General features: G+C 38.6%; 1 protein-coding gene across 5 annotated transcripts in view; it reads right to left on the reverse strand.

Moving 5' to 3' along the window:
- The window catches only part of ARHGAP20 (Rho GTPase activating protein 20), a 140278-nt gene that overhangs the window by 41727 nt on the left and 71660 nt on the right, over positions 1 to 26891 (reverse strand). For 3 of the 5 annotated variants that reach the window (XM_073903713.1, XM_025893939.2, XM_073903712.1), the window contains exons 3-4: positions 17637 to 17801; positions 3241 to 3390 (exon numbers count right to left, since the gene is read on the reverse strand). In XM_073903713.1, the coding sequence (XP_073759814.1) occupies positions 3241 to 3390; positions 17637 to 17801 (315 nt within the window). Of the gene's footprint in view, positions 1 to 3240; positions 3391 to 17636; positions 17802 to 26891 lie in introns of those variants that run through there. The other 2 variants (XM_073903711.1, XM_073903714.1) reach the window with 2 other exon arrangements.

The following is a 26891-nucleotide window of genomic DNA, read 5'->3' on the forward strand; positions in this document are numbered from 1 at the left end:
TGCTTAAGATTCTCTCTCCCTCTCATGTATATACATAAGTACATACATGTAAGAAAAAAGTCCGTGTTCTCTATTCTTCAGATTGGACAATTTGTATTGATGTATCTTCAAATTCAAATTCTTTCCTTTTCATTTCTATTCTGCAACTAAGGCTACACAGGCTATATAATATATATATATATATATATATATATATATATATATAAAATTTCAGATACTGCAGTTTTCAGTTCTAAAACTTTCATTTGGTTCTTTTTTATATTTTCTATTTCTCTGCTGAGAAATCTTTTCATTCATTTCAGTTGGCTTTTCCTTTTACCTAGTGAGCACAATTATAAAAGTTGGTTTAAAGTTCTTTTCTGGTAATTCCAACATGGATCATTTCAGGACTGGCCTCCATGGATTATCTTTTCTGGTTCTTTGTATGTGAAGGAATTTTAGATTGTATTCTGGACATCATGAATATTCTGTTTTGGAGACTGAGTGCTGTTATATTTGCAGTGTTGATGTTTTTATCATCAACAGATAACTGGCTTGACTAGGCTCAACGGCACCTTGGTTCAGTTCTTTCAGCCTTCACTTCAAGTTGCTTTGAGTCTGCTCCATGCATGTCAGCAATCAGTCAGACACGTAGGTAGAATCCATATACAAAATCTGGGGTTTCCCTCCTCTGATACTCTACTTTTTGAGATTTCCCCCCCTCACTTTCCCATGGCTGTGGCTGACTCAGACTCTGTAGTCCAGTTGTTTGGCCAGAAAGATTGGGGGTTTCTGTTAGCTTAGTTGCCCTGCACCACGATATGACTGTAGCCTGCCCTTGGGCCAATGCCTTAAACATAGGAATCTCACCCCCTGCTGGTGCTTCCTTCCAAGTTTCAATTCCTCTCCAAAATCTGCCAACTAGTGTTCACCCTGCAGAGCCCTTAGGTGGTTGTTGTTTGTATTTTGCTCAGAGTTTACAGTTGTTATCTGTAGGGTGGTCAGTCTGTTAAGGCCTCACTCTGCCATACCAGGGCCAGAACTCCTCAAAGCAACTTTTTTCTTAAAATAATCTTTTAATTTTGAAATAAGTTTAGGCTTTCAGGAAAGTTGCTAATAGTACAGAATCCTTGGACACCTTTCACCTTTTAGTTTCCTAAAGTTATCCTCTTACAATGGCACACTTGTCAAACTAAGAAATCAATATTGGTACATTACTATTAACCACATTCTTGACTCTTCAGATTTTGCCAGTTTTTCCATTAACGTCCTTTTTCTGTCAGAGGACCCAACCCAGGATAACACATTGTATTTAGTTATCATGTCTCCTTAATGATTGGTCTAGGGCACTTTCTATGTCTTTTCCTGTTTTGTTTTTCTTTTCTAACCATGATAATCTGAAGGAGTGCTGGTCAGTTTAACCTACAGAATATCCCTCAGTTTGTGCTTGTTTGAAGTTTCTCTCATGTTTATCTGGGGCTCTGGGTTTTGAGGAGGAATAACACAAAGGTGAACTACTCTTCTCATCACATTCTATTGAGGGGTACATGGCATCATTAGTGATGTTAATTAACCTTAATCATTTGGTTAAAGTACTATACTTTTTGAAGAATACATTGTGTATAAAACTTGTTTCCACATTTCACTTCTTAAAACACATTTCATGGAAACTCCTTAATTAAAGACAACATGTATGGGGTGCCTCAGGTGGCTCAGTCGGTTAAGCATCTGACTCCTGATTTTAGCTCACGTCATTATCTCAGGGTTGTGAGACTGAGCCCTGCATCAGGCTCTACACTCAGTGGGGAGTCTACTTGAGGATTCTCTCTTTCCCTCACCACACTTCCCCTCCTGCCATTCTTCCTCTTAAAAAAAAAAAAAAAAAAGAGACAGCATGTGGTTTTGCCCCTTACTAGGTATTATTACTTCCTTTCACCTGTAACTCCAAGGAGATCAAGCAACAGAAAATGATACTATCTAGAGAAATCTGTCATGGAAAACAACATATGCAGAGAGTGATACAAACATATGTTTCTTCCAAGTAAGTTCTTAAAATCTTGTGGTAGGCCAATAATGCATAAAAGAATTTAATGATATGCCTGTTTTTATTAAAAGATTAACAGCTTGGAAAATTCTAGGTGTCTGGCTTTAGAATGATGCCTGAGGTGTCTGGTGGAAGTGGGGAGAGAAGAAACCAAAAGAAAAATGTGTGCATGTGAACTCCAACTCTTTAAGTGTAAAACAAATTCTGGACTTGAGCGTGCAGCTATTCAAAATCACAAGTGTGAATTTTGATATGCTCACCCTGACCTGAGAGTGCCAATTTAGCATGTTTAGGACGAGAGTACAAGGATTATTTATATATTCTCCAACCCTATCCCAGTCAAGGGGTGAGTCTTAGGAAACTAACTTTCACTTCCTGAGTCATAAATTTGCTTTTGATGGTCACATCTTTATGCCAAATCAGAACCTGATGTTCAGTTCAGGCACTCCATTATTTCATGGTATTAACTTTATTTCTATAATTAAAAACTATTTCTTTAGAAAATTGGGAGTATAGGGGTGACGGGTAGCTCAGTTGGTTAAGCATCCGACTCGATTTTGGCTCAGATCATGATCTCAGAGTCCTGGGATGGAGCCCTACCCTGGGGTCCGCTTGGGAGTCTCTCTCCCCCTCTTTCTCTCTGCTCCTCCCGCTGCTTGCTCTCTCTCTCAAATAAGTAAATAAAAAAATCTTAAAAAAAAAAGAAAATTTGGGAGTATAAAACAGTTATTCAAACTTAATTGGACTGTTTTATAAAATTTTTCAGTAAAAGTCTATTGCAGTGGGTTGAAAAGACCAATTTGAAAGCTCACTATGTAAAACAGTACATGAACACAAAGGAAGGGGAGGCTGGAGAGCAGCGGCCCCAGAGCTCTGACCACTCCATTCCTTTGCCACAGGCCCTAGGTGCTTCAGTAGAGCCCCTTTAAAAATTACTGGTCATACCAAGATAAAAGACTCCAAGGTTCTCAATATTTACCATTACTCTCCACACACTTTAATAAGAAGCTGTTGGGGAGAAATAAGGCCTACAAGTGTCTTTATTGGGGGTATGGTCAAAAGATGAGTTACTGACTTCAGAATAACTCAATCAGAATAAAATATTTTCCTTAAAAAAAAATCAGAACAAAATTTGATTAACATTTTTCTTTCCATCCTAGAATTTACCTAGTTGACTGTATTTTACATGTCAATACAGGAGAAGCTATGGTTCTTACCTGAAAGTGGCCACAAAGTTCACTGTGGGCCAGCCCAAGACAAAGGATTTCACAGCATTGGTGTGGCCTTCTCCCACTTCATCCACACAACTTGCTGTCCACATGTCACTTAATTTTATTTTATTTTTTATCTTAAAGTTGTTGTTATATCTAGAAAGATAAAAACCAGACAGGACTTCCTGTTATTTTGTTTCTTAAATTTTATGAGAGCTTCTGTACTTGTGATAAAAGGACAGTTTCCACTAATCATGGGCAAAGAATGTCTTATTCATTGTTTGTAAATTCAGTGCCTACCACAGGAAACTGTAAGCCAGTCGGTTACCTTTGGCCCGAAAAGGTCTTTGAAACATTTGGTGTATTAGTCCTCATGCTTGTGTTTATGGGCAGCAAATAGCCATAAACTGCCTACTTTGTTTTTCTATGTTGAGCATTGCATTTGGATCAAAAATCAAATTTTAAATTTACTGCTATTCTAAAAAATTCATTTATTATTTATAACTTGCCTACTCCAAAAAAATTTGAGTGACTGAACAAAAGATTAAAGTACACATTATTTATGAAAATAGTTATAAAATTTTCACCTTAGGAGAGATAGATGCATTTAAAAATATCTGGAATTAATTAGGGGAATTTTCAATGTATTTCCAACTGAATCATTACAAGATTTTCTAGTCTTTACAGGCAAAGTGTAGTTTAAATTTCCTTTCTTAAGAATTTCTTCATATCATTTTCCCATATATTCTAAAATTAAAAAAACTATAGCCTAAAAACAGACCCTAACCTAAACTGGGGGAAAAAAAAAAAAAGAAGCAGGAAGTACTATATCTAAGTGGAGTTAACATACTTAATATTTATCTCCAAGGACCCAGAAGGTGATCTACTTTAAGTTGGCAATGAAATTGCTTTTTGACAACTTCTACCTAATCTCCCTTAGAACCTGACATTGAAACCACTATTATCTCTTGATCTAAATTCACAGATTTAATGCTCATCATGGACCCGAGAGTTAGTTAGAAGGCACTGGGAAAGACAAAAAGAATGCGCACAGAAACTTGCATACTTCCTACCATTCAGAACCATTTGTGGAAACAGAAAAAGCTAACATGAAATCAGATACTTCATATGGCAGTATTCCTAAAACTCCTTCATGGAATATTTAAAGGCAGAACTCTTCAGTTAGGATTTATAAAGTGAAAAAGGATCTTGCAGGAACTACACATAAAGGATAGTCTGGATTCAAAGCTTCATTTATACTTCCTGTAGGGCACACTTAATGTAAGTGTAATAGGAAAGAGCCTTGTAGCATAATGATGTCTTTCTATGTTTCATTTCAATATTTTTCATCCTGTTGCTATGAATCTTTAGATTTTTTAAAAAAATGAAACAGACTCAATTGAAGATAAAATCTTATTTCTTTTTATTTTCTTGCTAAAAAATCTTATTTTTTGATAGCACCTATCTAGGTAATATAAAACTGAAACTACAAATCTTTTGGAAAGAAAGGTATGTTCCCATTTCTCTTTTTACACAGTTTGTGTTTCCTAATGCAGGTCTCTCTCTATATCAGATACTTCAGATACCAGGTGGGAACTTTTCGCATTACTGCCCTGGAAAAAAATCATTGCAATGATTCTTTCCCTAGATCAATAAAGTGTCAAGATTATCCACCTCCCGCTACAAGAAGTTAATCTAAAAGTGTAAACAATCACTTCCATTCTATTGGCTAATATTTACTGAGAACTTCCCATGTGCCAGCCAGTCATTGTGGTAAACACTTTACACACATTATTTAGTTTAAACCTCACTTTATAGATAAAGAAATGGAGCCATGGAGAGATTTAGCTAAGTAACTTGCCAGAAGTCAAATAGCTTACTAGAACAGCTAGAATCTGAACTTGAACAGTGTTGACTTCTGAACTTATTTAATGCTCTTAACTACTATGTATCTATAAAAAGCCCTGGGTATTGTTGGTCTTATAAAGCATCTGGATGGGGGCGGGCGGAGCAAGACGGCGGAGGAGTAGGAGACCTGGATTTCGTCTGGTCTCAGGAATTCAGCTGGATAGGGATCAAACCATTCTGAACACCTACGAACTCAACAGGAGATTGAAGAAAAGAAGCGCAACACCGCTCTGAACAGAAAAGCGACCACTTTCCGGAAGGAAGGACGTGTGGAGAAGTGAATCTGAGGGAATATTCGGGAGGATAGACAGTGGGGGAGGGGGCCTCCATCGGCCACTTCTGGCAAGTGATAGAGCCGAGGAGCACAAAATCGGAACTTTTAGAAGTCGGCTCCGCTGAGGGACATCGCTCCGGTGGCCAAGCAGGGGGTGGAACCCTCCCTCGTGGGACAGTGCAGTCTCAGGACCCTCGGGGTCACAGAAAGACCAGGGGAGCCTGAGTGCGGCAGAGCTCCCAGGGATCGGAGCGGGGAAGCCGGCTGCAGAGACGGAGCCGAGGCCGGGCTCTCAGCTCGGGGTGGCCATAAACTGTGATCCGCGGTCCAGTCGGGCCACTGCTCCTCCAGCAGGGACCCAACAAGCGGCAGATCCAGGGAGACTCCCCTCCCTCCCCCGGGAGGAGCGGTGCGGGAGCGCACCGCAGGGATCTGCTGGGTTCGGAGACTCCACACTGAGTCGGGTGCCAGAGATAGAAACGCTCTGTCACAGGCCGGGTGAGCACAGAGTGCGGCCGGAGACTGGGGAGATGGGAGTGACTGACTGCTTTTCTCTGGGCATGCACTGAGGAGCGGGACCCCGAGTTCTCAGCTCCTCTGGGGCAGAGATTAGGGGGCCGCCATTTTCACTTTTGTCCTCCAAAGCTGTACCAAAAGCTTGCAGGGAACAAAAAGCTCCGGAGAGCAAACCCGAGCAGATCACTTAGCCCAGACCAGACAAGGGCAGGGCAATTCTGCCTCCAGCAAAGACATCTGGGAACCACGACAACAGGCCCCTCCCCCAGAAGATGAGCAAGAACAGCCAGCCAAGACCAAGTTTACCGATCAAGGAGAATGGGAGAACTCCAGCACTAGGGGAATACTGCACATAGAATCCATGGCTTTTTTACCATGATTCTTTAGTCTTTCAAGGTTAATTTTTTTTAACTTTTAAAAAAAATTTTTTTCCTTTTTCCCTTTTTCAATGAGCATCTTATCCCTTTTTAAAAAAACATTTTTATTTTTCATTTTCAGAGTCATATTCTATCCCTTTATAGTAGTTCCCCTTATTTTTGGCATATATATGTAAGTTGTTCTCTCTTTAAAATTTTGAGATACAGTTTCTTCTAACAGATCAAAATATACCCTAAATCTCTAGTGTATGCCTCTGTTCTAGTCTCCTGCTTGATCACATTTTCTCCCTTGTTTTTTTTTAAAAAATCCTCTTCTTTGTCAAACAACTTATCAATTCCTTTTATAAAATTTTTTATAATTTTCATCTTTACAGTCATATTCCATCCCTTCATTGTATCAACAATTATTTTTGTACATATATGTTTTTCTTTCTTATAAAAATTTTGGGAGGCACTTTCTTCTAACAGAGCAAAATTCACACAAAATCTAGTGTGTGGCACTGATCTATGCACCAGCCTAATCATATTTGATCATATTCTGTTTTTTTGTTTTGTTCTGTTTTTGTTTGTTTTTATCTTTTTATCTTTTTATCTTTGTTTTTCTTTTTCTTTTTTCTTTCTTTCCCTTTTTTTCCTCCCCGGGTTTCAGGTCTTTTCTGATTTGTTTAGAGTGTATTTTCTGGGGACGTTGTTACCCTGTCAGCATTTTGTTCTCTCATTCATCTACTCTCCTCTGGACAAAATGACAAGACGAAAAAAATCACCTCAACAAAAAGAACAAGAGGTAGTAACGACAGCCAGGGACCTACTCAATATGGACATTAGGACAATGTCGGACCTAGAGTTCAGAATCATGATTTTAAAGATATTGGCTGGGCTTGAAAAAAGCATGGAAGATACTAGAGAAACCCCTTCTGGAGAAATAAAAGAACTAAAATCTAACCAAGTCGAAATCAAAAAGGCTATTAATGAGGTGCAATAAAAAATGGGGGCACTAACTGCTAGGATAAATGAGGTAGAAGAGAGAATCAGTGATACAGAAGACCAAATGATGGAAAATAAAGAAGCTGAGAAAAAGAGATAAACAACTACTGGATCACGAGGGCAGAATTCGTGAGATAAGTGATACCATAAGACAAAAAAACATTAGAATAATTGGGATCCCAGAAGAAAAAGAAAGAGAGAGAGGGGCAGAAGGTATATTGGAGCAAATTATAGCAGAGAACTTCCCTAATTTAGGGAAGGAAACAGGCATCAAAATCCAGGAGGCACAGAGAACCCCTCTCAAAATCAATAAAAATAGGTCAACACCCTGACATCTAATAGTAAAACTTACGAGTCTCAGAGACAAAGAAAATCCTGAAAGCAGCTCAGGACAAGAGATCTGTAACCTGCAATGGTAGAAACATTAGATTGGCAACAGACCTATCCACAGAGACCTGGTAGGCCAGAAAGGACTGGCATGATATATTCAGAGCACTAAACGAGAAAAATATGCAGCCAAGAATACTATACCCAGCTAGGCTGTCATTGAAAATAGAAGGAGAGGAAAAAAGCTTCCAGGACAAACAAAAACTAAAGGAATCGGCAAACATGAAACCAGCCGTACTAGAAATATTGAAAGGGGTCCTCTAAGCAAAGAGAGAGACTAAAAGCAACATAGACCAGAAAGGAACACAGACAATTACAGTAACAGTCGCCTCACAGGCAATACAATGGCACTAAATTCTTATCTTTCAATAGTTACCCTGAATGTAAATGGGCTAAATGCCCCAATCAAAAGACACACGCTATCAGATTGGATTAAAAAACAAGACCCATCAATATGCTGTCTGTAAGAGACTCATTTTAGACCCAAAGAGACCTCCAGATTGAAAGTGAGAGGGTGGAAAACCATTTACTATGCTAATGGACACCAAAAGAAAGCTGGGTGGCAATCCTTATGTCGGACAAATTAGATTTTAAACCAAAGACTGTAATAAGAGATGAGGAAGGACACTATATCCTACTTAAAGGGTCTATCCAACAAGAAGATCTAACAATTGTAAATATCTATGCCCCTAACGTGGGAGCAGACAATTAGATAAGCCAATTAATAACAAAATCAAAGAAACACATTGAAAACAATACACTAATAGTGGGGGACTTTAACACCCCCCTGACTGAAATGGACAGATCATCTAAGCAAAAGATCAAGGAAATAAAGACTTTAAATAACACACTGAACCAAATGGACTTCACAGACATATTCAGAATATTCCATCCCAAAGCAACGGAATACACATTCTTCTCTAGTGCTCATGGAACATTCTCCAGAAGAGATCACATCCTAGGTCACAAATCAGGTCTCAACCAGTACCAAAAGATTGGGATCATTCCCTGCGTATTTTCAGACCACAGTGCTTTGAAACTAGAACTCAAATACAATAGGAAAGTTGGAAAGAACTCAAATACATGGAAGCTAAAGAACATCCTACTAATGAATGAATGGGTCAACCAGGAAATTAAAGAGGAATTAAAAAAATTCATGGAAACCAATGAAAATGAAAACACAACTGTCCAAAATCTTTGGGATGCAGCAAAGGCAGTCCTAAGAGGAAAGTATATAGCAATACAAGCCTTTCTCAAGAAACAAGAAAGGTCTCAAATACACAACCTAAACCTACACCTAAGAGAGCTGGAGAAAGCACAGCAAATAAAGCCTAAACCCAGCAGGAGAGGAGAAATCATAAAGATCAGAGCAGAACTCAATGAAATAGAAACCAAAAGAACAGTAGAACAGATCAACGAAACTAGGAGCTGGTTCTTTGAAAGAATTAACAAGATTGATAAACTCCTGGCCAGACTTATCCAAAAGAAAAGAGAAATGACCCAAATCAACAAAATCATGAATGAAAGAGGAGTGATCACAACCAACACCAAAGAAAAACAATTATAAGAATACACTATGAGCAACTCTATGCCAGCAAATTAGATAACCTGGAAGAAATGGATGCATTCCTAGATGTGTATCAACTACCGAAACTGAACCAGGAAGAAATAGAAAACCTGAACAGACCTATCACCACTAAGGAAATTGAAGCAGTAATCAAAAATCTCCCAACAAACAAAAGCCCAGGGCCAGATGGCTTCCCAGGGGAATTCTACCTAACATTTAAAGAAGAATTAATACCTATTCTGAAACTGTTCCAAAAAATAGAAACGGAAGGAAAACTTCCAAACTCGTTCTATGAGGCCACCATTAACTTAATCCCCAAACCAGACAAAGACCCCATCAAAAAGGAGAATTACAGACCAATATCCTTGATGAACATGGATGCAAAAATTCTCACCAAAATACTAGCCAATAGGATCCAACAGTACATTAAAAGGATTATTCATCACGACCAAGTGGGATTTATCCCTGGGCTGCAAGGTTGGTTCCACATCCACAAATCAATCAACGTGATACAATACATTAACAAAGGAAAGAACAAGAACCAGATGATCCTCTCAGTAGATGCAGAAAAAGCATCTGACAAAGTACAGCATCCTTTCTTGATCAAAACTCTTCAGAGTATAGGGATAGAGGGTACATACCTCAATATCATAAAAGCCATCTATGAAAAACCTACAGCAAATATCATTCTCAATGGGGAAAAGCTGAGAGCTTTCCCCTTAAGGTCATGAACATGGCAGGGATGTCCACTCTCACCACTGCTATTCAACATAGTATTAGAAGTCCTAGCCACAGCAATCAGACAACAAAAAGAAATCAAAGGCATCCAAATCGGTAAAGAGGAGTTCAAACTCTCACTCTTTGCAGGTGATATGATACTTTATGTGGAAAACCCAAGAGACTCCACCCCAAAACTGCTAGAACTCATCCAGGAATTCAGTAAAGTGGCAGGATATAAAATCAATGCACAGAAATCAGTGGCATTCCTATGCACCAACAACAAGACAGAAGAAAAAGAAATTAAGGAGTCGATCCCATTTACAATTGCACCCAAAACCATAAGATACCTAGGAATAAATCTGACCAAAGAGGCAAAGGATCTGTACTCAGAAAACTATAAAATACTCAGGAAGAAATTGAGGAAGAGTCAGAAAATTATAAAATACTCATGAAGAAATTGAGGAAGATACAAAGAAATGGAAAAACGTTCCATGCTCATGGATTGGAAGAACAAATATTGTGACGATGTCAATGCTACCTAGAGCAATCTACACATTCAATGCAATCCCCATCAAAATACCATCCACTTTTTTCAAAGAAATGGAACAAATAATCCTAAAATTTGTATGGAACTAGAAAAGACTCCGAATAGCCAGAGGAATGTTGAAAAAGAAAAGCAAAGCTCGCGGCATCACAATTCCCGACTTCCAGCTCTATTACAAAGCTGTCATCATCAAGACAGTATGGTACCGGCACAAAAACAGACACATAGATCAATGGAACAGAATAGAGAGCCCAGAAATGGACCCTCAACTCTATGGTCAACTAATCTTTGACAAAGCAGGAAAGAATGTCCAATGGAATAAAGACAGTCTCTTCAACAAACGGTGTTGGGAAAATTGGACAGCCACATGCAGAAGAATGAAACTGGACCATTTCCTTACACCACACACAAAAATAGACTCAAAATGGATGAAAGACCTAAATGTGAGACAGGAGTCCATCAGAATCCTAGAGGAGAACACAGGCAGCAACCTCTTCTACCTCAGCCACACCAACTTCTTCCTAGAAAAATCGCCAAAGGCAAGGGAAGCAAAGGCAAAAATGAACTATTGGGACTTCATCAAGATAAAAAGCTTTTGCACAGCAAAGGAAACAGTCCACAAAACCAAAAGACAACCGACAGAATGGGAGAAGATATTTGCAAATGACATATCAGAGAAAGGGCTAGTATCCAAAATCTACAAAGAACTTATCAAACTCAACACCCAAAGGACAAATGATCCAATCAAGAAATGGCAGAAGACATGAACAGACATTTTTCCAAAGAAGACATCCAAATGGCCAACAGACCCATGAAAAAGTGCTCAACATCCCTCTGCAGCAGGGAAATCCAAATTGAAACCTCAATGAGATACCACCTCACACCAGTCAGAATGGCTAAAATTAACAAGCCAGGAATCGACAGATGTTGGCAGGGATGCGGAGAAAGGGGAACCCTCCTACACTGTTGGTGGGAATGCAAGCTGGTGCAACCACTCTGGAAAATAGTATGGAGGTTCCTCCAAAAGTTGAAAATAGAGCTACCATACAATTGCACTACTGGGTATTTACTCCAAAGATAGATGTAGGTATCCGAAGGGGTATGCACACCCCGATCTTTATAGCAGCAATGTCCACAATAGCCAAACTGTGGAAAGGGCCAAGATGTCCATCTACAGATGAATGGATAAATAAGATGTGAGATACACACACACACACACACACACACACACACACACACACACACACACAGGAATATTACGCAGCCATCAAAAGGAATGAGATCTTGCCATTTGCAACAACGTGGATGGAACTGGAGGGTGTTATGCTGAGTGAAATAAGTCAATCAGAGAAAGACATGTATCATATGACCTCACTGACTGAGGAATTCTTAATCTCAGGAAACAAACTGAGGGTTGCTGGAGTGGTGGGGGGCAGGAGGGATGGGGTGGCTGGGTGACAGACTTTGGGCAGGGTATGTGCTATGGTGAGCGCTGTGAATTGTGCAAGACTGTTGAATCACAGATCTGTACCTCTGAAACAAATAATGCAATATATGTTAAGAAAAAAAAAGAAGATAGCAGGAGGGGAAGAATGAAGGTGGGAAATCGGAGGTGGAGACGAACTATGAGAGATGATGGACTCTGAAAAACAAACTGAGGGTTCTAGAGAAGAGGGGGCGGGAGGATAGGTTAGCCTGGTGATGGGTATTAAAGAGGGCACGTTCTGCATGGAGCACTGGGTGTTATGCACAAACAATGAATCATGGAACACTACCTCAAAAACTAATGATGTAATGTATGGTGATTAACATCACAATAAAAAATTAAAAAAAATTGTCTGGATGGAAGTATCTTACCATGAAGTTCCCTTCAGCTTTTCTATTTTCAGCTTTTTTTTTTTTTTAGGTTTTATTTATTTGAGTAATCTCTACACCCAACGTGGGGTCGATCTCCTGACCCTGGAGATCAAGAGTTGGATGCTCTTCTGACTCAAGCAGCCAGGTGCCCCCAGTCTTACTTTTTTCTCTCTCTGTACCTACAAGGCTTTGTGATAAGACTGTTTACTATGGAGGTTTAGAGAAATCTCATAAACACTTATGTCCACAAAGATAAACGGAGTAGCTTCAAAATACTTAAAACCAGTATTAAATAAAATTTTACATTTAGTCCTGGTGTCATAGTGTCTTTTCATATTTTTCACACTCAATTTCCAATAGTATTAGACTATTCTAATTGAAATTTAAAAGTATGAATCTAATGTGAACTGGCTGAAAAAAACAAAGTAACAACCCAAAAAGTAATTCTTTATTTCCACAATGTAGTCCCTTACTACAAATTTGTTAAGATGAGAGATCTCCTTCCCTATGTTCCAATCTTTATACTGGAAGGAATCCCAGTGAACTGCTGAAATACACAGGATTCTAGGAGATTTCCCTCCATTCGAAGTTGGAGATGTTTTACTAAGTATGTTTGGAGTAGAGGACATGGTGTCTGATGGTAATTCTACTGATAATGAATAAATAACCACAGCTTTTTTCTTCTCTTCATCTTACAGACATAAGTAGAACTCATCATTATTTCCCTACTTGCTCAGGAAATAACAATTTGAGAAAAGTGGAGGCTTGAGAAGGTGTCAGGTCACTACAGTCACTTCCTCTCAGTAAATTCCAAATGGTTGCTCTATAGTTACTGATGGAATAGTTAACTTCTTTCTAAATACTTTCAAGTTTTCAAACATTATCTTAAAAGATGAAAAGCCATAATTCTATTGGAAAAATATCTTTTTATTTAGCTTTCTAATGAATATCAAACGTGGTCACAAAGGTCCCTTTCAGTTTTAATACTTATTCTAATGACGTATGGAAAAGAAGGACAATAAACTCAAAAGAATTTTAGGTAAACACTGTCAACATTCAGCACAAAGTGAATAAAATTCTTTAGCCAAGAAAAAGAAAAAATTAAAAACCCTTTGTGCTAGTTCACTCACTAAAATCCACTTAGTTTCACTAAGTAAATATGGGGCAGCTGGTAATTAGTTATCTCACTTGAATTTATTTCTATACCATCAACCTACGGACTGAAAGCAGTTTCTAAATGGAGCCTGAAGATGAGCTGAAGTAATATGGAACTTAACGTAGTGAATTTGTTCACCGAGTACATGATTAAGCACTCATATCATTTCAGCAAATTAATGATCAAGGGTACAACCCAATCGTCCATCAAAGCGTGAGAAGTGACAGGGAAGACATAGGTTTAGTATTACAGGGGACTAGTTCTTCTTGGTTGCTATTTATTTCAGGAAAAACACAAAGTTCTTATTAAGAAGGATCTGTGAATGTATCAAATGTTATCTATTAGAATGACCATATAATGATAAATTCTCGGCAACATTTTTGCAAGGTGGCAGTGTTCAGTAATAATGATTACTTTCTCAAATCTGTATGTCCTCTTTATCTCAAGAGTCTTGGGCTTATGCCTACCTACTCCCCAAATTAACTTAGATCACTCACACTTTTTAATATCCACAATAAATGTAGAAAGTTCTTAAAATAATCTTTCATGAACTGACTCTCTTAAATACAGAATTAAATCAACTGTTAATAGATTTTGTCATACATTTAAGTAGACACAGAGTTCTTTCAAAAGCAGTATGTGAAAAAAATGGCGTCCACCTTATGTGAGGAAGGGGCAGTCAAAATAAAGTCAGCTCTACAGGTAAATGATGGGCCTAGATTTGACATATATTTAAAACAGCAGTTTTTTAGGGGTAAAGAAACTATCTTTATATAAGAGGTTTTCCAGCAAAACACTAAATGGGTTACATAAAACCACTTAGACATTAGCAAAAACCAGAACAATAAATGACAGGTAAGAAAACAAAAGTTTTCTACTCTAAATATTATCATAATTGTTAAGGAAAAAGCATCTAAAAAAGGTGAAGGAAAATACTTTCTTACATAAGAACTGAATACATGTTACAAGTAAATAGTCTCTAAGTTCCTAAAGTCCAGGAAATGGATTATTAAAATAAGTTTTTGTTGTTTGCTTATCTACCTGCAGGCTGAGCACAAAACTAGGCACATAATGGGTACAATGGGGGAACAGTACCAAGGGCCAGCCACTGGAAATAAGGCCTAGATTAAAATCCCAGCTCAGCCATTTCCTAATATATGCCCTTGGACAAATCCCCCTGAGTCTCAGTATTCATTAATTAAAACAACTCTTGTCTTGGAGGATTGTTAGGAAAATATAATAAGATCTTTGTGATTCTCTTATCATAATACGAAGCATACAGAACCCACCCAGTACATTTTAAGTAAAGAAATGGCAACTAATCTACATTAAAAAATGATTTGTTCCTCTATCAATAGCATACAGCTTTAAATGGACTTAGTACAAAGGCTTGGAGGGAAAGAATTTTCTTTCTCTATATTCTTTGTAACATTAAATCTACTTCCAAAACTTCACTGTAGGCATTACTTATATTCAAAACATGTTTTAAGCTTTGCCTGATTTTGAGTTGCATTCCATTGTGGTTGGAAAAGATACGCGGTAAGATTTCAATTTTAGTAATTTTGTTGAGACTTGAGATATCACGTCACACTGTCAGAATGGCTATTAAAAAAAAAAAAAAAGAACCCCCAAAACAAAGCAAACGAAAAAAAAGCCGAAAAGACAAGTATTGGTAAGGACATGGAGAAATTGGAGCCCTTGTACACTGTTGGGGAATGTAAAATGGGGCAGCCACTATGGAAAACAATATGGAGGTTTCTCAAAAAATTAAAAACAGAAATATTATATGATCCAGAAATCCCACTTCTGGGTATTTATCAAAGAACTGAAATCAGGATCTTGAAGAGGTACTAACACTCATTTTCAGTGCGGCACTATTTACAATAGCCAAGGTGTGGAAACAACCGAAATGTCCACTGATGAATGAATGGATAAGAAAAATGTGGTCTATACATACAACAGAATATTACTCAGCCTTAACAAAAATGGAAATCCTTCAATATGCAATAACCCAGATTAACCTGGAGGACGTTATGCTAATGAAATACACCAGTCACAGAAGGACAAACACTGCGTGATTCCACTTATATGAGGTATCTAAAATAGTCAAACTTAAAAAATCAGAGTGGAGTGTTGGTTGCCAAGGGCTAGGGGAGGGAGAAAATGAGGAATTGCTAATTAATGAACATTAAGTTTCAGTTATGCCAGATGAATACACTCTAGAGATGTTAACTAATAGGCACGGTGTTGTATGTGTGTTAGTTAACAATACTGGATTGTACACTTAACGATTTGTTAAGAGAGTAAACCTCATGTTAAGTGTTCTCACCATAATGGAAAAAAAAAAAGACATTTTTTTTCCTAAGGAAAAAACCTAACACATTCTGAAACCATTTTCTTATTTTTATCTTTGCCTTTAACTTCAAAAAAAATGTATCAATGGTTCACTAAGAATTCTATACAGTTTCTTACTAGTTAAGTATTTAGTTAGATCCTTTTATTCATCGCATAAGAAAGACTATAATGCTATAAAAGCAAACAACAAGTTTCTATGGAAGAATTTTCTATGAAATCCATAAGAAAAGGAGTAACAGAGACAGCAGACTCTGAAGTAAGATGGACCTATGTTCAAATGTGGGCTCAACTAATTACTACCTTTGGGATCTCGGTAAAGTAATTTAACTTCTCTGAGTATCAATTTCTTCTGTAAAAAGAGACAATATCTGCCTGATAGAACAGTCATGCAGGTTAAAATCTCTAGAAAAATACCGAACATACAATAAGATCTAGATAAATGTGAGGTCTCTACTGTTACTAAAATGTGTATACTGTTACTAAATATTAATATTGTTATTAAATTATATTACAATCCCTTTGAATAAAATCCCAACTCCTTATCACAGCCTTTGTTGCACCTGGCCTCCGAGATGGCCCCCAACGATCCTTGCTTCCTGATACTCGCACCCTCGCACAGTTGTCTTCCACGCTGCACTTAAGGCTGGTCTGTGTGGCCAACAGCATATGTCAGAAATGACGGTATGCCACCTTCAAAATTAGGTTATGAAGGACTCTGGCTTCTATTTGGGGTCTTCTCTCGCTTGCCTACATCTATCTCATACTCTTGGATCTTCCACTTCGGAGGAAGCAATACCATGTCATGAGTAGCCCTGTGGAGACACCTCCATGGAGAGGAACTACAGGGTCTGGCCAACAGCCAGGGAGGAACTGAGGCCTGCCAGTGTCCACACAAGTGAGCGGGGAGGTGGATTCGCCAGCTTCACTCAAGCTGTAAGACGGTTACAAGCCCGGTCAACAGCTTGACTGCAACCTCATGAGGACCTGTGAGCCAGAACCACCAGCAAAACCACTCCTCAATCTGAGATGAGTGTTCCTGAGTATGAGATGTCTGTAGTTATAAACTGTGGTTTTGGGGTAATTTGTTACGTGGGAATAGATAATACAGCTGACAAGATCCTGATAACCTGACCCTTGTCTATTTCTCCAACCTCAATTCGTATTGTCTTCCTGCTCCTTATGCTCCAATTATAGAGGCTTTCCTTTGGCTCCTTCAAAGGGCCAAGCTTTTCCCACCACCTTTGGGTTGGCTCTTCCCTCTGCCTAGAATGCTCATCCTCCTAATATCTGAATGGCTGGTTGCTTTTCAGCCTTCAATGATTTTTTTTTTCCTGACTATACCTACTTAACATATATCCCATATTTTACTTCACTCTGTACTCAGTTTTTATCACAATGTGCAACTTCTCCCACACGTTAGGATAAAAGTACCAAAAAAGCAGGGACCATACCCATCACATTCTGTACTGTATCCCCCTATATGTATTCAGAAGAGGGCACAGAGTGGGACCTAAATGAACACTCACTGAATGAATAAACAATTGAAACTTTCTTTTTGCAAAGATAAAATAAAACAAAACTATAAAACTCACTTCAGATATTAGTTATGGTAACAGAGGCCTGGCATTCTTTACAGTAAGCACTGAATAGAAAGGTTATCTTTGTTAGTGGGAATGCAGTTTTTTTTTTTTTTTTTTTTTTTTTTTTGGGAATGCAGTTTTATAATGATAACTGGGAGAGGTTTACAGTATACTTACTTGATTTTGGCCACAACAAACAGATCGTTGAACAGGAAAAGATGCCGCTCCTGCCTCTGCAGGCCTCGTTTGAGCTCTACCCGGCCATCAATTAGCAGAGTCCTACTGGAACACACAAATGAGGAGAGAAATGTACATGTATCCACGCTGGCAGCAGGACTTTCCCTGGAACAGATAAAACACCACAGATCTTTAGTCAAATGATCAAATACAGGACCGAGTTCTATAAAATTATAGCTTCTGGTCAAGAGATATGCAGCTCTCTGTGCTTTTTCATGCAATGGCACAGTTTCCAAATTTGGCCCTCAGTCGTTCTCTACCGGTGGTCTTGCACATCTCATTATGAAGTTTTTCAAACACGAAGCAAAATTGTAAGTTTTATAATAAACCCATGTATACCCCAACCTGGATTTTACCATGAAAATTTTACTGTACTCGCTTTATCACATATCTATTCAACTATCTTTCTATCTGTTCAATAATCCATTCCATTTTTAGCATTTCAGTGTAAACTGTATACAGCAGTACATTTCTCCTTAAATGCTTCGGCATGAACATCATTAACTAAAGTTCAATATTTACTTATAATTTATTTATTTTTTATTTTTTTTAAAGATTTTTATTTATTTATTGAAAGAGAGAGAGAATGGTAGAGAGAGAGCATGAGAGGGAAGAGGGTCAGAGGGAGAGGCAGACTCCCTGCTGAGCAGGGAGCCCGAGGAGGGACTCGATCCTGGGACTCCAGGATCATGACCTGAGCCGAAGGCAGTCGCTTAACCAACTGAGCCACCCAGGCACCCAATATTTACTTATAATTTATTTATTTTTTATTTTTTATTATTTTTTTAAGATTTTATTTATTTATTCATGAGAGACAGAGGGGGAGAGAGAGAGAGAGAGAAGCAGAGGGAGAAGCAGGCTCCCAAGGAGCAGGGAGCCCGATGCGGGACTCGATCCCAGGACCCTGGGATCATGACCTGAGCCGAAGGCAGACGCTTAACCATCTGAGCCACCCAGGCGCCCCTACTTATAATTTAAAGAAATGAGTGTACAATGAAATGCAGAGATCTTAGGTATATATTCACTGAGTTTTCACAAATGTATTCACCTGCATGGTCTAAAACTTTATCAAGTTAGGAAGATCATCATCACACCAAAGTACTCCCTCTCATCCCTTCTCAGTTGGATATTTTAGCTGAAGACGGCTTCTATGTACTGGCCTCTGGGTTGTTTATTTCTTCACTGCAGGCTGAGACCATCAGCTCAAAAGTATACTGGCACCGGGCGCCTGGGTGGCTCAGTTGGTTAAGCAACTGCCTTCAGCTCAGGTCATGATCCTGGAGTCCCGGGATCGAGTCCCACATCGGGCTCCCTGCTCGGCGGGGAGTCTGCTTCTCCCTCTGACCCTCTTCCCTCTCGTGCTGTCTCTCATTCCCTCTCTCTCAAATAAATAAATAAAATCTTTAAAAAAAAAAAGTATACTGGCACCAAACTTACATTTTTACCCACCCAATTATTTTAAAAATCGCCCCCATTTGTAGCTTGACTGCTTTGCATGTGTCACATAAGCACACCCGATCTCTGCCAGCCTTTATAAGACAGAGCAGTGATGGTAAGACTCCAGGTCACTGCTGCCCGTCAGAGTTCTCTTCCGTGTAAGCTCCAGGGACACCCTCTCCAATCTTCCTCCCCTCAGGAGTTCCCTTGCCCTTCTCCCCTTCTGGATGGGGGCCCTTTGACCACAAGCCTCAAGACAGTCTCATGCCATAAGGGACTTCCTTTCTCCTGCAACCCTGCGCAGTGATATCTTTTTCTTTGTTCAGTCCCTAAATCCCTCAAGTTCCTTACAATAGTCAATCCCCACCCTGTCACCCTCAAGGCAACCACTCTTCTTTTTCTTCACTGAAGACTAGTTTTGCCTGTTCTACGATTTCACATAAAGGGAGGCGCCATATGCACTTCTTCGTGGAAGCTATTTTATCAGTAATCCATTCCTTTATGCTGCTGAATACTATTCCACTGCATAAATCTATCAAAGTTTGTTTATTCATTCTCCTGTTGATGGGCCTGGGTTCTTTCCAGTTTTTAGCTATTACGAATAAAACTGCTATTAAACATTGTACTGGTCTTTTTGTGACCCATGTTTTAATTTCTCTTGAATAAATATCTAAGAATGGAACTGTTGGGTCACAGAGTAGGTAGATGTTTAATTTTAGAAAAAACTGCCAGTTAGTTTTCCAAAGTGGTTGTTATCAAATTTTATTCCCAACAATATTGCGGGGAAGTGCCAGATGCTTGACAGCCTTACCAACACTTGATGTTGTCAGTCCTTTAAATTTTGGCCATTCCAGTGGGTACACAGTAACATCTCATTACAATTTTAGTTTGCAATTCTCTGATGACTAATGACATTGAACACTCATGTTCTTTTTGGTTGTTTGTATATTTTCATTTCTGAATCATCTTAAAATCTTGCCAATGTAGAAAAATTGGGTTATATATCTTTTTATTACTGAGTTATAGGAATTTTTTTTATGTATCTTGGATACTCGTCCTTTGTCAGATGTGTTTTACAAATAGTTTTTCTTTGCTGCCTGTATACTTTAATTGCATTTTTGATGAAGTTTTTAAATTTTGATGGAGTCTAGTTTATCGTTTCTGTTGACCAAAGAAATCTTCACCCACCTCCAAGTCAAAGAAGATATTCTCTAATGTTTTTCACTAAAATCTGTATGATTCTAGTTTTTACATCTAGGTATATGATCTCTCTCAAATTAACTGCAGCTTATGGCATAAAGCAGGGGCTAGGGTTCATTTTGCCTTTCTATATGGATACCATATTACTCAGCACCATGTGCACGGAAAACTTTCTCTTCCTCAACGGATTGCTTTGGCACCTTTGTTAAAATTACATGAGTATTAAGCATGGGTCTATTTCTGGGCTTTCTCTTTTGTTCCACTGATCTATTTGTTAAATACACATTGTCTTCTAATTTTACCTTTATAGTAAATCATGAAATCAGGTAGTATATACCTACCAACTTTTTCTTTTTTGAGACTGCTTTGGATAGTCTAAGTCCTCTGTATTTCCATATACATTTTAGCGATTAATAAAGATGAACACAGGAGAAAAAGGCTATTGTGGCAGGGGAAGAAGAGATGACCTGTTTCAAATATACTTTGAAATTATCAGTGGACTAGGTGGTATGGAGAAACCAGCCAGGCAGCTAGCACTTAGAAGAGATGTCAGGATGAGATGTAGATTTGGTGATCATACAAAGACAGGTGCATGTATGCTACGGGAATGGCTAAAACTGCATAGGGAAGGAGCACAGAATATGAAAAAAAAGGCAGAAAACACCTCCCTGAGAAAGGATGTGATTTGAAGTGGTGAGGAAAGAAGAATCTGTGAGCAAGGGGGAGGCTGCTGAAATTGGCAGAGGGGTACCAAGCTGAAGCCTGAGAAGACGTCTGGGAAAAAATCAGTTGGTCATTAAGACCTTCAAGAAAACAGTTCCAGAAGACTGGTGAGGTTCTGCAGAACGTGAATGGCCTGGGGCTTGAGGAATTAAGGAATGAGAAAGGAAGAACTGAAGTCTGGTTCTGGTTATTTTTAGCAGCTTAGCACTACAAGGTCACTTTAAGAGGAAAGGCAGGAAGAGGAGAGAAACAATTAGCCCTGAAGGTGAGTGTTATTACCCCTCATTTTGCAGATTTGGAAGCTGATGTTCAGAGCAGTTAAAATACACAGCTACTAAGTGAAAGAGATTTACAAGTATGGTTTCAAAACATGTACTTAAAAAAATTCCATGTAGCCTTTCAAGAGGACAAGCATTTCATTCATATTGACTCATCCCTCATCCACCCATGGTAACTGAGCTTACTAGTTTAGGACTTAATGAGAGTGGGGGAAGAAGGGGGTTCATCCAAGCTTTTTTGCTAAGCAGTGTGACACGGTGACTTATTTGGCTGCCTCAGTTTCCGCATCTTGGGCAGCTGGACTGGAAGATCTTGAATCAGTTTTTATAATTTGTATACCAGACTAAGTATAAAAACATGTACTCAAAAGGTGGAATTAATATTACTGATGAGAAGGAAATAGATAATGAATATGGTTAGCAAGCAACCCTAACCTACAGTTTATAAATACAGAGATAAGCATACTTGAGAGTCACCTCAGGGAAACAAGTCAGAGTTGAAATAAAATAAAAACCAAGAGACATAATAACAAAAATAGCAATAAGAACTGAAAAATGTTTATTAGTCTAATGGAGCTCAAAGAACAAAAATTTGTCAGAGTCTCCATCAAAGTATAGGGTACAAGAGGCCATGTCCTGTCATTCCAAGTATCTGGTTCAGGTGATAGCCACAATAAGTGGAGATGCCCGGTTATCCACGTTTCTTGGGTTGGAACAGTATGGGTCACAGGGTCTGTTCTCCTTGGGTATACTACACAACCGAGGGCTCTCTGAGATAATATCTGAGTGGTCAGCCATCTGTTCTCTGTTACCGTTGTCCTTAAAGTGTGGTCCCCAACAAGCAGCATCAGCATCAACTGGTAACTTCTCACAAATGCAAATTCTCAGGACCACCACAGACATAAGGAATCAGAAACTCGGGAGGGCTGGCTCAGCATTCTGTATTTTAATAAGCTCTTCAGATGATTCTAATGCACGCTGAAGTTTGAGAACCACTGTTGTCCAAAACTCTGTAACACCTTCTGGCTCTAACATTCTAAGAGTCTACAACTCTGTATTCGAAGTAATAGTAGCATGTATTTCTACTTCAGGTAAGGTGAACTTCTGAGAGCCGTTTCATCATTTCCTGTAGTTTTGGGGCTACAGTTAACTCTCTGAGGAAGTGAAAGCCATTATGCTCACTAAGTACTAATTAAGCACACACTATGTGTAATGTAAAGAGATGTATAAGTGAGGAACAAAGACAGTAAACCAATCAGAGTCCTTTGAAAGAAAAGGGAGAGGGAGTTTCTCTGTTTAATACTGCAAATTAGAATTAGGCAATGAGAAAAGGCCCATCATAGAGAAAAATCATTTCTATTTCAAATTCTTTTGGGATGGGGAGTGGGAGGAGGTATAATGGCATCTTTTATTATGTAGTAATTTTCAAATTTATAGAAAAAAAGAACAAAATTTCACTTGCTGTATGAAAACTGAGTAAGGACAAGGCTAGCAAGCAACGAATAGATGAACGATAGCATTTTACACAGCTGAAGTTTCTCCATCTCCAGACAGAAAAGCTTTGCAAGGAGAAAAGTCATCTTTTGCATTTTGGTTTTAGGTTCAATAAGTAACTGCTTTTTAATTATAATTAGAAACCATCAGATAGGGGCACCTGGGTGGCTCAGTCAATTAAGTGTTTGCCTTTGGCTCAGGGCATGATCTCAGGGTCCTGGGATTGAGCCCCACGTTGGGCTCCCTGCTCGGCGGGAGCCTGCTTCTCCCTCTCCCTCTGCCTGCCCCTCCCCCAGCTTATGCTCGCTCTCTCTCTCTCTCTCTCTCTCTCTCAAATAAATAAATTAAAAAAAAAACTATCAGATAGCAGTATGGTTTAAATTAGGGATCCTCAAACTATTACTCAAAGTTTGCAACCATAAATAGTTTAGGCTTTGTGGGCCATATGGCCTCTGCTGTCAACTACTCAGCTACCTAAATGAACACGTGTGGCTGTGAGCCAATCAAACTTTATTTGCAAAAACAGGCTGCTTGTCTGGGCCATAGTTTGATGATTCTTGGTTTAAACAATAGTTCTAAATCATTTAAATGCTCATAAATAAAGGCTAATCTGAAACAATTAGGGAATTAGAATTTTTTGTTTGTTTGGGGTTAGCGTAGGCCAAAATTTAATTAGGTTGTTGTTTAAAAAAAATGTTTTGCATTTTAAAGCAACTCCAAAGGATTTTCATACATAATAACTCACTTTCCACCTCACAACAATACTTTCAAATAAGTAGATTTGATGGTGGTATGGGGGAGAATCCACAATGAAGCTAAAATATATTTTTCTTTCTCATTGTGGATTTATCAGTATACATGTCGGCAGTCTGTCATTTTGAAGATCCACATATAAGTATGGCAAGAGATACCTCACGACTTTAGCAAGCTAAGCATTGGTTAAAAAAAAAATACAACCAACATTCATGCAGTAGTCTGGAGTAAAGATAAACATCTCAGTACTCACATAATTTAAAATGAAAAAAAATCTGTCCTAGAAGGAAACAAAAGCACAAATAACCTTTGTGTTTTTAAAATTACAATCTTAATCAGTGTTTCCTACTTAAAAACGTATTTCTCAGTTATGTGACTCTGAAGTGTTTATTTTTATTCTGAGTGCGATGTAGATGTGTTTATTTTAGTCTTTTAGAGTATGGAAATGGGGAGGAGGGGCAAGACTGTAACCTTCTGTTTAGCCTCTTAACACAGCCTGACGAGGACTTTACAAGTTATAACGAACAGAGCTCTAAAATGATCTAACAAATACAAGCTGAGTCTAAGAATTAACCTGCTGCCAGCTTCTTATATATTAACATTCTATTTTCAAATAGGTTTGTGAAGTCATTTCTAAAAGGCAAAAAGGAATTTTAGAAACTTAGTAAAGTTTTACTAAAATTAGATAATAGCTTTCACGAAACTTGGCCACAGTAACCTCTTAATATTTATTACTAAGGCTCATTTTTTTTTAAAGATTTTATTTATTTATTTGACAGAGACAGAGACAGCGAGAGCAGGAACACAAGCAGGGGGAGTGGGAGAGGGAGCAGCAGGCTTCCCGCCGAGCAGGGAGCCCGATGTGGGGCTCGATCCCAGCACCCTGGGATCATGACCTGAGCCTAAGGCAGCCACTCAACGACTGAGTCACCCAGGCGCCCACTAAGGCTCATTGTAAAACCGAGTTTACTTCTAGGTACAGTTTTAGAGATGGTGTTGCTTCATCTTAAATCACTGAAGTAGAGAAACTGAAATTCAGAAGACTTTTTGAAAATGTCTATGTTTGTAAGTGATAATTAATTAGTAATTATGATGGCAAGTACTAGGTAGGATCTTGATAACCTCAAAGCCTAGCACATGGTCACCGCTCATTCCAAATGTCATCTCTTCCATAAAAATTTTCTTTCAATTGAACTCTTGATTGGTATCTCTTAGGGGATATCTAGCACTTAGATCCTGCCTTGTACCTCTGAAATATTCTCATTCAACGTGTACTGAGTCTATGACTACTGTCTAATAAATTAATTCTTTGCTATAGTGACAAGGGTTGCCTTTGGTGCGTGCCTGCCATGTACCAGGTGCTGGGGATAGTCATGGTCCCTAGTGGCAGGGAGTTAGTCACGTGACAGCTATATCAGACAAGTAACACAACGACAAACTAATGAGGTATATGCAATAAGAGAACTTCAGAGGACAGGGGGCACAGAGATGGGCAACAATAGGAGTCCCTATCTGAGACTGGATTGGTTAGAAAAGTTTCTTGGAGGAACCAAAGTCTTAAAGGATAGGCTGACCACTTAAGGCTGAAGGGCAGTCTAAGTAGGAAGAAGAGCACAACAAACATGCCTGGTTTGCTGCAGTAACTGTGGGAAGGTCAGAAAGACTGGAGTGACAAAGGCCTGAGAGGAGGAGTGGCACATGAGGAAGGGGCCATATTATGGATCACATTTAGACTTTATGTGAAAGCACAGAAGATTTTAAGCAAGACAGGGTGTTTTGTAATTTGTTGAAGAAAACAGATGAGGGCAAGCTTAGAGGAAGAGAGACCTTTAGGAATTTACTGCAATAATCTCAGGCAAGAAATGTCATGAACCTGAGTTGTCAGTGAGAAAAGGACAGAAGATATAGGGAAAAAAAACATATCAAAGAGATATTAAAAATACAAACTGTGCAAATTTGCAAATTGATTAGTTATGGGGGTGAGATAAGAGATAGAACTAAGAAAAGAATATAAACTCAGCACCCAGCCTTTATTTACTTATTTTTATTTTTCATCTAACACATATCTGCTAAGCATCTATATGTGTCGGCGAGGTATCGGGCTAAATGGTGAAGATATGGGGTAAGCCACTTAGATTTATCCTCTACTCTTGTGAAACTCTGAGTCTAGCTCTACCGTCAGCCATGGTCTTGACATCACCCATCATTTTTGCTCAGTTCCATTTGTAGCGGAGGTTGAAAACCACAGTCCACAATCATTTTATCTGGCCCACCCAGAGGTTTCAAAAACATTAGGTTTTGAATATCCAGTTCACCACATTTCCCTCTCTTGTCACTTCTTTCTGTTTACTGCACCTCCCAGGGACCTGAAAGCATTTAAGTCTGTGATTCAAGCCTTAGTGTTACTGTCTTTTCAACTAGCTTAATTTTTAGTTTTTTTTTTTAAATCATGATAAAATATACACAAGATAAAATCTGTCACTTGAAGCATTCTAAAATGTTTTATTCAGTGGCATTTAGTATATTCACAGTGTTGTGCAACCATCACCACTATCTAGTTCCCAATATTCTCATCATCCCCAAAGGAATACCTGTACCTTTAAGCAGGTACTACCTGTTCCCCACTCTACCCAGTCCCTGGCAGTGACAAACTTCTTCCTGTCTCTATGGATTTGCCTATTCCGGATATTTCAGATCCCATCATATGTGGCCTTTTGTGTCTGGTTTCTTTCACCTGGTATCATGTTTTCCAGGTTCATCCATATTGTAGTATTTATCAGTACTTCATTCCTTTTCATTGCCGAATAATATTCCATTGTATGGATGGACCACATTTGTTGATTCATTCATTAGTTGATGGTCATTTGGGTTTTTCTACCTTACGACTATTGTGAATGGTGCTGCTTTAAAAGTTCATGTACATTTTTTACTTGAACATCTGTTTTTGGGTGTTTTTTTTTTTTAAGTATATACTCAGGAGTGGAATTTCTGCATCATACAGTAATTCTACATTTAAGTTAATGAGAAACTGCCAAACTCTTTTCCACAGTGTCTATACGATTATACATTCCCATCAGCAGTGTGAGGGCCCATACTTTTGACTCTTCTCTCTTTGGTCTGCACATATAATCACATTTTATCTTTTAAGGCTATTCAAAATAAAAAATAAAGTCTCCTGAGTCTAGACATTCACAACCTCTCCTATAGTTTGTAATGAACTCCTGACTGGACTCTCTACTTCCTTGCTCTCCCTTCTTTAATCTATACTACTCACTTCTTACTGCTACCTCATCAATCCTCTGACACACAT

This window comes from Callorhinus ursinus, unplaced genomic scaffold (genome assembly GCF_003265705.2).
Source record: "Callorhinus ursinus isolate GAN/ISIS: 27379988/994484 unplaced genomic scaffold, GSC_fseal_2.0 scaffold19, whole genome shotgun sequence".
Lineage (NCBI taxonomy): Eukaryota > Metazoa > Chordata > Mammalia > Carnivora > Otariidae > Callorhinus > Callorhinus ursinus.